This window comes from Cervus canadensis, chromosome 28 (genome assembly GCF_019320065.1).
Source record: "Cervus canadensis isolate Bull #8, Minnesota chromosome 28, ASM1932006v1, whole genome shotgun sequence".
NCBI lineage: Eukaryota > Metazoa > Chordata > Mammalia > Artiodactyla > Cervidae > Cervus > Cervus canadensis.
The window spans coordinates 27,194,548-27,205,771 of NC_057413.1; the positions used below are offsets into that span (position 1 = coordinate 27,194,548).

Here is an 11,224-nt window from a genome sequence, read left to right on the forward strand (position 1 = left end):
GGACCAGCTTGAGAATTCTCAGGGTTGCCCAGAAGTAGGGCAAGATGACTTGCTTGGCCATGATGGGGAAATATGGTTATGACTTGAAACGTGAAACTACTCTGGAATTGAATACAGTTCAGTTTTTATTTTACTTAGGCTGAACTTTTCTCATGCTTGAAGTTTGTTTTGCCCCAGTGGCTCTTTTCAGTGTCCTGGACTGCCCTGAATTAGAGGCCGAGGGCTGGAGGGGCTGTCCTAGGGGTATGGCCTGAGAAGAGAGAAATGTTCTTTTCTAGATCTCTGGTTGACATTAATCTTCAAAAGCAGCCAGAGCTTGGGGAGACACAGGCCATTCTAGCCTAAAAACAATGTTTTCTCCCAGAACTTCCTCCTTCCTGCCAAACCTCAGGTCCTGTTTTGGGGAGGATCTTTTTTTTCCCTCCTGTACGTTTTTTAGCAATGATATGTCATTTTCCCAGGGCCATTGTTTTTATTTGCTTAATTTATTCGTGAGTGCATGTGTCCGTAGCACTGGATAATAGTATGAGGGTCTCCATACTCTATTGTCTTTTTTTAAAAAAATATTTATTTGGCTGCTCCAGGTCTTAGTTGCAGAATGTGGGATCTTTAGTTGCAGCACGTGGGATCTAGTTCCCTGACCAGGGATTGAACCTGGGCCCCCTGCATTGGGAGCACAGAGTCTTAGCCACTGAACGGCTAGGGAAATCCCTCTATTGTTTTGAAAAGAGTAAAATTGAGAATCTGCAATTGGGGCAGGTGGAGGGTATTGCTACTCAAAGGCATGCTTTGTTTTGTTCTATTGATAAATTTGCATACCCTTCCAAATAGGAAAGGGCTGACCTCTCTGAAGGGCTTCCTTGGTAGCTCAGCTGGTAAAGAATCTGCCTGCAATGCAGGTAAACCCTGGTTTGATTCCTGGGTCAGGAAGATCCCTTAGAGAATGGATAGGCTACCCACTCCAGTTTTCTTGGGTTTCCCTTGTGGCTCAGCTGGTAAAGAACATGTCTGGAATGTGGGAGACCTGGTTTCATCCCCGAGTTGGGAAGATCCCCTGGAGAAGGGAACAGATACCCACTCCAGTATTCTGGCCTCTCTGAAAACATTTTAATGAGAAAAGAATAAAGAAGCAAATTTTCTTCCCAAACTTTATTATTACAAATAGTTTTTATGACAACAGTTTAACAGAGCAGTTAGTCTTGCTGTCTGTCTTGTAATGTCTCAATAATTTACAAAATTAAGTTAATAAATATGAAACTAGATTTAGTCTCTTTTCAGCTGTGTCATGTATTACAAAGAGATAAGGAAGAGAAAATTCTATAGCCATATGTAGTACAAGCTCAGAAATTTTCAACTGCTATTTAATCCTATCTAGGATTTCCCTAGGCAAAACAGATACTCATATATTTCACCTTTTTTCTAAAGACTTATGAAACATAAATAGATCCATAAATAGCTCATATAAATATAGGTTTTACCTTTTAAATAATAATATTCACAAATCTGGAAACTTGTCTTAAAAGAATAGAAAATAAAGCATGTAATACATCAAAGTGGAATCTTACGCCCCAAAGTTATTTCAGGACTTATTAAATACATAAATGGTTTTGGTCAGAAATGGGGCTGGGTCTACACCCCAGAAAGCCTAACTAATCTGGGGAGTAGGGGTCAGGCAGAAAGCTCTTAAGCCACGTGGCGGACGATGGGGGTGACACAGGTGCAGCCCACGGCCACCAGCATCTTCTCCAGCCGGAAGGAGTAAGGGCAGTGCCGAGGCTCCCTCCGTAGGACCAGGATCTCTTGCTGGATGGTGACAGAGTTCATGTGATGGTCCACCTTCCCTTCAGCATTGATACAGCCTGAGTGGCTGCACTTGGCCTCCCAGATCACAGAGGGGTACCTCTCAGGGTCCTCATTGCGGCTGCAGGGGCGACAAAAGACAGGAAGAAAGTGAATTCCTGGTAGGGCAGTAAGGAAATCAAACAGGAGTATGCAAAGGGAGGCAAATTCACAGGGGGACAAACGATGGGCATTGCAAATTCTCTAAGTGCTGTTGGTCTGGAAAAGAAGCCGTTTGGGAAAAGCTTGGATTTGGAAGCCCATGAAATGTTATAGGAAAAAGAAACAACGATCAACTTTTCCCAGGTTCTTTGAAGAATAAACAAAAGAAGACAGACTGAAACTACAGCAAGGATTTAAGTCTGTCATAAAGGATATTTTTTTAGGGTACATTTGATAGATGAAAAAAAGTAAAAGAGTCATCTAGAAACAAGATAGCTGTTGATCTGACTTACTGAAGTCTGTCTTTGAAACAAGAAAGGCATCCAAGTTTATCTGACAACACATTGATGGAACAAAGCCCTCGGGTGACAGGAAGGGCTGGAAACAAAATCTGAAGCCCCTCTAACTTTGCCTTCTCCCTCTCCTCTGGCTGAGAGAATGACTGGACTTAGTTTAATTTATTTGAACTATTCTTGGTAAGTAGAAGTAAGAAGAAAAGACCCTATAGACAGGTGAATCTGTAGGCTCCACATGACTGAGGTCATTTGCCTGAAATCAAATTATCAAAATACATTTTGTATTTGACCCATCATAGGGTCTAAAGGGGAGCCTGGCGGGCTACAGTCCATGGGGTCGCAAGAGTCAGACATGACTTAGCAACTAAACCATCACCACCACCACTAGATGTATTAAAGACACAGCGAACGTCAGTCTATTGGGGATGTAATTCAAGACTAAGTCCAAAAGGGGTGAAACACCCAAGGGAACACTTCTTCTACTGGGATTCAAGCTATTTTTCCCAGTGCTAATACAACCAAAAAAAGCGCAAAAATCCTAGTTAATTAATTGTTGTTATCAACAAACTTTACCAGGGTATTTGCTGGTAGCCCTGGGAAAGAGAATTCCAGTACTAATCTCCCATGCTAAATGTCTGTTTCTTTTTTGGATAAATAAACACTAGACTTGGGGTGTCATAAATATCAGAATGATGACCACCATTCATTTGGGTGGATTCTGGGGACATCAAGAACTAGTAGGCTAGGTGTTAAGGATGGTCTGGGGAGAGCTGTGGTCTATGGAAGAAATCTATAAAAAGAAAGCTGGAGAATCACTGGTTTGCACAAAGGCTCTTCCAGGTTTGACAGGAGATTCTGAATGAGTAATATCACTCCCCTCAGGTGATTTAACTGTCAGTCTGATGCGTTCTTCTGATGTAGAAGAATGCAGAGGTTTTATCTGGGGTGCTTACGTACTGGAGAGTCCAAGGTGAGGTGGAGCGCTTGTGGTAATCAGTGGGCCTTCTGGAGTTCGTGTTCCGGTTAACGATGTTTAGGTTGACCCTCACATGTTGCGGGAAGTTCTTGTCCTCAGTAGGTGGGCAGCCTGGACTCTGTGGGATGATGACTCCTGCCTTCACAAGAGCCACCAGACTCAGAAGCAGTAGCAGTGACTGGATGGAGAGAGAGGTCGATTGGGTTAGTACTACATGGTTTTTGTTAACACACTGTGGCGATGATTGAATTGCTGATAGTAGAGAACATTCTATGGTCCAGGATAATCTACACTAAATTTTCAAATATGTTAAGTGAAAAGCTGGTGAGATGACCAAAGTGATATTAAGACCATGGCATTTCTACCAGTCTTGAACATTTTTTTTTTAATGTAGAAAAACCACATTATTCATTGGCTGACAGAAATTTTAGTGAAAATGGCAAGTCATCAATATATCAGTATATGCATCACTCTCAGGTCTTTGGAAGGGTAATGACCTTGATTTTCTAGGAAAAATGCCCTCCTACACCACTGATCTCTCCCCTTACATTTTGCGAAATAAGGGAATGTACACCTTAGAAATAAAGGGCTGTAGAAAATCCACATAGAATCAGTTAGAAATTCTGTTGGTACCACTGGCAAACATCCAAGCCCAAACTCAACCCCCCTTATATTTTCTTAAGTATAGTTCCCAGTTTTTCTAAATTTACATATATTGATTCTATAATCAAACTGGGTTTCAAAAAAGACGCATGTATGACTTTAGGTTAGAATAAATGGTCTCTGTTTGTAAAATATTGTTAAAGCATCTTTTTTGAAACCCAGTTTGACTACAGAATCAATATATGTAAATTTGGAAAAGCTGGGAAACATACCTAAGAAAACAGGATTAGTGTACCAAGACTATAGAGTAATAATACAATAATGGAGAGAAGAGTCACTACCAAAACATTAAATCTTCAAGGATAGTGACCCATCTTATTTTGAATTAAAGAAAAACACTGTGGAAGAATTCTATTAAATCCCTTGTACCCAGAGAAACAGATTTTCAATAAGCATTCTCTCTTACAGCACAATGTCACATGATGCTTCTTGTGTGGTTTAGCCCCAGTATAGCTATCTTTCAGTTTTAACCTCATCTTTCAAACTGATATGCACCAGTTCTTGAAAATGCTAAATAATGACAAATATCTATCAAGAGTTTCATTTCCCTTCCTATATAGACTGTATTCTTGGATTTCCATAGTTAGAATCCAGAATTTCATGCCCGCAGTCCAGAAATTGATCTGGTTCAAATCAAGAAGAGCATCACACATTAGTGCAGGACTCACCATAGATGAAGTTCTCAGAGAAGCCATGGTAGTTCCTCCCAGTTCACTGTAGATGGATGAGCTTGTGCTCGTTGTGAGATGGACAAAGTGTAGTGCTATCTTCTCTCTTTTTATAGGGTTTTGCTCCTTCTGTGGTCACTTGCGTTGGCGTGTCGGAGTGAGTTTAGGGGTGACACCATTTTGGTTAAACGTTCCATCCCAAAATGAGGTCAAAGAAAAACCACCCCTTCGCGATGGGTAATAATCTGCTTCTGAAGGATAATGGGAAGAACAGAAATCCATTTTTCTAAAGACCATGTCCTCTCTTCATTCCTCAAGGAACTATGACTTGTCAGGAGCTGAGCAGAGACAGAGAAATTATTTATTTATGGGCAAGCATGAAGCTGCCATAAAAGATGTCCTCTCTTTTACCAGCTCATAGGGAAATAAAAGTTTGGCATCATATTCAAACTTCTGACAGTCTTCTTCTGCCATATGCCTTGATTTCCCATTCTATAGTGCCTTTCCCCACCAGATTTCCTAGCCAGTTGTGGTGGGCATCATTCCAGAAACTACTCAAGGTCTTGCCATGTCAACAAACCAACAAAAGATCAACACATAATTTCGTGATGTCAGGATATATTATTTCACTGATTTAACGCCTGCTTTGTTCAGTGTCTACTCTGCCAGAGGAACAAATAACTAGATTTGAGAGACATGAGATTTGCTATCAAAGACATGTCTAACACTGCATGTCACCAAGCAACTTCCTCAGGAGGAAGAAGGAATGAGGAAGCATAGTCAGACAAAGAGGGGAATTGAAAGTGGAGGTAGAGAGTGCAGGAAGGCGGCGAGGGTAGAGAAGGGAAGGGCAGCGAAGAGCAGACAATGATAACAACAAGAAAGGAGGGGAGAGATGGGGGATAAGAAGGAAAAAGAGAAGGAAATTGTTCCTCCTTCCTTTTCTCTCCACTCTCTAGGTAAGGTGAACTTTGATTTCAGGTCCTTGAGAATGGCTCCTCCTAGGGAACATTGAAGTCTATCCCAAGGATGATAAAATGAGGGATGTAGATGTGGCTGGGGACATGTCTCCCTCTCTCTGCCCCTTCTCTGCAGTGGGGTGTTTTCCAGGCTAGACAGACCCTGACCAATCAGTGAGGAAGGCCATGAACAGATGAATCTCAGAGGTAATGGTAGATGGATGACCTTGGTCGACGAAGCAGCTACAGTGGGAAGAGGAAGTGGGATGCAGCTTGCCCTGATTTCCTTGATTCTGGTGTTGACCTCACCACCTACCCTCGAAGACATGGAGTCATTGTGAGCTCCCCGTCCCTCCGCCACATGTGATCAGGTAGCCACCTGAGCAGCTGCTGTGTCTCTCACATCTATTTCCTATTCCCAAACCTACTGTCACTCCTCTAACTCAGACTGTCACCCACTTGCGTTGTTTTTTCTAAACTGGAGTATAGTTGATTTACAAGGCTGTTTTAATTTCTGCTGTAAAGCAAAGTGATTCAGTTATACATATATACATTCTCTTTATATTCTTTTCCATTATGGTTTATTACAGGATGTTGAATATAGTTCCCTGTACTATACAGTAGAACCTTGGTGTTTATCCATCCTACATACAATGGCTTGCATTTGCTAACCCCAACTCCATTTCTTGCCCTCCCCACCACCACCTTGGCAGTCATATGTCTGTTCTCTACGTCTGTGAGTCTGTTTCTTTTCCATAGATGGGCTCATTTGTGTACTTGAACTGTTTTAATAGCCACATTTGCTCCTCCCAATTGCTGCCTTCCACCCACCTTTGACCTTCCTGCAATAATGATCTTCAAAGTATGGCTCTGATTGTGTCTTGTCTCAGTTGGTTGTGTACAGAACAAAATGCAAACCCCTTCAGTTCAGTTCAGTCACTCAGTCGTGTCCAACTCTATGTGACCCCATGGACCACAGCACGCCAGGCCTCCCTGTCCATCATCAACTCCCAGAGCTTGCTCAGACTCATGTCCATTGAGTCAGTGATGCCATCCAACTATCTCATCCTCTGTTGTCCCCTTCTCCTCCTGCCTTCAATCTTTCCAAGCATCAGGGTCTTTTCAAATGTTTGATTTAGTATTGAACATCTGCAAACTTTACAGTTTCACCCTCCACCACACTCCATGACTTGGACTCAGGAGTTCCTGAGTATTCTCCTACAGATGGTCCCTGAATTATAGTTCGACTTACAATTTTTTCAGCTTTGCAATGTGCAAAAGTGATATGTGTTCACTAGAAGCTGTACTTCAGATTTTGAATGTTGATCTTTTCCCAGGCTGGTGATATGTGGTGCTGTCCTCTCTTGTGATGCCGGGCAGTGGCAGCTCCCAGACAGCCATGCAATCACGAGGGTGAACAACTGATACACTTACCACTGTCTGTACCCAGACAACCATTGTATTTTTCACTTTTAGCACATTATTTAGTCAATTACATGGGATATTGAATACTTTATTATAAAATGAACTTTGTGTTAGGTGATTTTGCCTAACTGTAGGCTAAAGTAAGTGTTCTGGACACGCTTAAATTAGGCAAGGCTAAGCCATGATGCTTGGTGGGTTAAGGTGTATTAAACACATTCACATCAAGATGTTTTCAATTTATCAGGATGTAACCCCATCTTTTTTTTTCTTTTTGGTCACACCTCTCAGTTTGCGGGATCTTAGTACCCCAAGCAGGGCTTGAACCCATGCTCTATTCAGTGAAAGTGTGGAGTCCTAACCACTGGATCAGCAGAGAATTCCCTGTAATACCATCTTAAGTCATGGGAGAACTGTAATTCCTGCACGTTTTTCGTTAGGTACTGTATCTGAAATGCCCTTTCTCATCCTCAGTTTATATCAGAATTCTCCTTGTCCTTCCAGATCCAGTTCAAATGTGTCTTTTGGGTCTGGAGTTCCCTCCTGATCACTATAGCTGGAATGAGCAGCTCCCACAACACGACATTTTACCTATCTCTACAGTAACTTGCTTATTTATTCTTTTGGCCACAATTGCATGGCTGTGGGATCTTTGTTCCCCAACCAGGGATTGAACCTGGGCCTTCTGCAGTGAGAATGCAGAGTCTTAACCATGAGAAAACCAGGGAAGTCCTTGCTTCATTTTGTACTGTATTTTATTTGGCTGGGAAGAGTATGTTTAAGACATAAGTTTATTTCCAATTTAGATTTTACTGTCATCCTTCAAAGCCAGCGTGTTATTTATCTTTGTAACTTCTATGGTACCTCATGTGGGGCTTTATGCAACTTAGGTCTTCACAGATTGCTTCTGTATTGCTGGTTTCCTCTCAGGCACACAGCTGTCCATGAATATTTCTAGTGTATCACCTGTCATTTGTTTGCGTATCTGATTTTCCTGCTAGACAGATATTATTAGGCTTTGTATCACTGTACATAGTATCTGGGAAATGGGAAGTGATCTATATTTTGACTGAATTACAATATGAAGAATGTTTGGGTAGTTTGGAATCTTGACTATTCCTTTTGGGACCCAATTGCATCCCCCTGACCTAAGCTAACACTTTGACTTTCCATCCTGATCATTTTGAAAGCAGTGTGGTAAAGTTGTGATCTGTTTTGGACCATCCTTAAATGGAAGATTTCTTGCTTCTGCTGTCTGGTAGGGATGAGGTCAAGGTGAATGTGTTTGTTGGCCAAAGGGGACAAGCTGATTCTAGTTGTCCTGTCTGTGTCTGCCTCCTGTGCCAATGAAATATACCCTGTGTGCCATCCTTTGCAGTACCAACCCTTGCTTTAACATAAGGATGGGAAGTAAAGTGAGTTTTCACAAAAGTGTAAAAATGATCATTTTGAGGTGGTGATTGGAGCTGGCTGTGCCCAGTCTTGAGCAGCATGGACTTCTCAGATGCACCCTTGAGCTGGAGAAAGAGTCAGAGGTAGAAAGATGGTGTGCAGAATGGGGAGGGTAGTTGTCTACAGAGACAGCTGGTTCAGGTTTATACCCCAGCCTGCTGAGACAGAAGAAATGCTGGACTGGAAATTCATAGCTCAGTCGGTAAAGAGTCTGCCTGCAATGCAGGAGACCTAGGTTCGATTCTTGGGTTGGGAAGATCCTGATCCTCTGGAGAAGGAAATGGCAACCCACTTCAGTATTCTTGCCTGGAGAATCCCATAGACAGAGGATCCTGGCAGGCTACAGTCCATGGGATCATAGGAGTCGGACACGACTTAGCGACTAAACCACCAGAACACCCAATGAGAGAGCACTTTGGTTTTTGCTGTCGCTCTGCCATTAACTACGCATCCTTTTGGGTACTTCATGTCCTTGAGGCTCAGTTTCCCTTTTGATGAAATTAGTTTTTGCCCCAGGTAATCTTTGATTGTCTAAATTTTTAGAGAAAGAAAATAGTGGGAGAACAAATGGGGCAGTAAATTAGGGGTGATGACTTTGCTTAGTGATTTTCCTCAGATTTATCAGTCTTGCTTCTTGGAGGGCTGGGGAACAGGTACCCACAAGTAACTAGGAACTGCAACCTGGCTGTTGAGATCTGGGTAAGGTGTGGGGAGGAGGAGCAGGTGGAGGTTGGGAGGCTGGCTTCCTGGGAGCCAAGCATGCTTTGGAAGGGATGGTCCTAGTAAAGTGTCTCTGGGCTTCTTGATTTAGGGAAATGATCTTCAAAGCTCCTTGACTGTGTTACATTATCAAACAGCATTCCCTTCTGCTTATAGCAGAGAATAACATGGGAGATAGAAGAATATACATTCCTTAAATTAAGACTGTCATTAAAAATTAAATAAATAAATAAATAATTTCTTGCTTAGGTGGTGGGTTACCATGGAGATAATCACTATTGTCTTTTTTATTTCTACTCTAGAGCCTTTTAAAATAAAATTAGCAATAGTCTGAGTAGAAGAGGAGGCCCTGTGCCTTCATTAATGATTTCTGTATATTATACCTTAAAGACAATGGCTACTCAAAGAAATGGGTGTCATGTTGTCTTATGGTGTTCACATCACCAGTAAGCCTCCTTTTCTCTTGATTTTGATTTACTATAGAGAGGATAATGAGTAGCTGCCAAGAATCTTTTGGGTTTTGAATTTGGGCGCTAAGATTTTGAAAATGGGCCAGGATACAAGAAGCAACATCAGATACTTAATAGGAAGACATGGTTTTGAGGGAAGGGAATGTTTGCAGCAGAGTCATCTGGAGGGCCTTGGGGAATCAGTACAGTTGGGATTTAGCTGAGATCCAGATTTAGATCCGGTTGTTCAAGATCTAGATCATCTAATTTTGAAGTATTAGTAGTGTTATGTACCAGAGGCTCAGCTCTGTGGTTAAAGCTGTTGTGTTTAAAGGATCACAACTTACTACATGTGAAATCACCATGGTTTTTTTAAATAAGAAAAATCAATCTTAGTATCAGCCTGATAGTATCATTGTTCCTCTCCAGAGCAAAGCTGTTAGGCATTCACTATGGCTGTGTTTCTGAGGGCCATCCGGAATGATGAACCAGTGGGAGGGAATTCTGCAGGGGTAGGTCATAGACTTCCCCTGGAATCACTGGTGGAGGAATTTCCCCCCTTATGTGACATGATAAATTGAAGGAGAGATTAATAGAGAGAAGCTCTAAATGAATCATTGTTAATGGGCTGGTGAGGGCTGAGAGGTGAGAGGCAGAATCCTTTTCCAACATCTGGATTCTGTTTTTTTCACCACTGGTCATTCTAACTCTTGCAGGGTTGTTGATGAAGATACGCTGTAAACAGCTCCTGTGAGTGACTAATTATCTTTCTTCTGCTATTCGTTTTTTGAAATTTTATTTTATTTTATTTTTGCTATTCATTTTTTGTGTTGCAAGAGCCTAGATCTAGCCCAGACCAGACTATTTTTATCTGATGGAGTCAGATCACAAAAATGTTTGTACGTCTTTTTCTTTTTTTCCATTGGGATATAGTTGCTTTATAATGTTGTGTTAGTTTCTGCTATACAATGAAGTGAATCAGCTATGTGTATACATATATCCCCTCTCTCATGGACCTCCTTCCCATATCCCCACCGATCCCCTCTACCTAGGGTCACCACAGAGCGCTGAGCTGAGCTCCCTGTGTTCTACGGGAGTTTCCCTCTAGCTATCTATTTTACACATGGTAGTGTATATATTTCAATCCCAATCTCCTGATTCATCCCCACCACCCCATCCTGTGTCCACATATTTGTTCTCTACATCTGCATCTCTATTCTTGCCCCGCAAGTAGTTTCATCTGTACCATCTTTCTAGATTCCACATACATGCCTTGATATACGATATTTTAACAAATTCATTCTATGTAGTCAAAAGAATGTTGATCAGCTGTGACTTTAGCCACCTGAGGGATTTGATTGACAGGTATTCTGTCCCTGTGACTCCCCAGAAGTGCACCATGCCTTCATCATTTGGGTAAAATGAGATTTGCTCTTACACATCTTTCCTGGCCTGAAAGCATTGAGATGATAGTTGGAAGATGTGAGGAAACCAAGCCATACAAGAAGGAAGACATATCACATCACGTCATCTTAAAACAACCGCAATCCATCAGTGTTTCCCCAGTGTCTACATGAACATCCACAACCCAGCTCACCAGATAAGCATGTCAGTTTCT

At 41.8% G+C, this 11,224-nt stretch overlaps 1 protein-coding gene across 1 annotated transcript; it reads right to left on the reverse strand.

Annotated features, from left to right (window-relative positions):
- Positions 1 to 1,140: 1,140 nt before the first annotated feature.
- Positions 1,141 to 4,685, reverse strand: IL17A (interleukin 17A). The gene is made up of 3 exons (XM_043450357.1): positions 4,605 to 4,685; positions 3,255 to 3,451; positions 1,141 to 1,921 (listed from the first exon to the last, which is right to left on the reverse strand). The coding sequence occupies exons 1-3, from the start codon at positions 4,629 to 4,631 to the stop codon at positions 1,684 to 1,686; spliced, it is 462 nt and encodes a 153-aa protein (XP_043306292.1). The 5' UTR covers positions 4,632 to 4,685; the 3' UTR covers positions 1,141 to 1,683.
- Positions 4,686 to 11,224: the final 6,539 nt, after the last annotated feature.

What these genes read in the sequence shown, in the direction of transcription:
- IL17A (XM_043450357.1), bottom strand. Translation starts at nt 4,631, where the DNA reads ATGGCTTCTCTGAGAACTTCATCTATG. An exon ending in CTCTGAGAACTTCATCTATG is followed by an intron (nt 3,452 to 4,604) that starts GTGAGTCCTGCA and finishes CTCTCCATCCAG; the next exon opens with TCACTGCTACTGCTTCTGAG. An exon ending in ACCTCACCTTGGACTCTCCA is followed by an intron (nt 1,922 to 3,254) that starts GTACGTAAGCAC and finishes TCGCCCCTGCAG; the next exon opens with CCGCAATGAGGACCCTGAGA.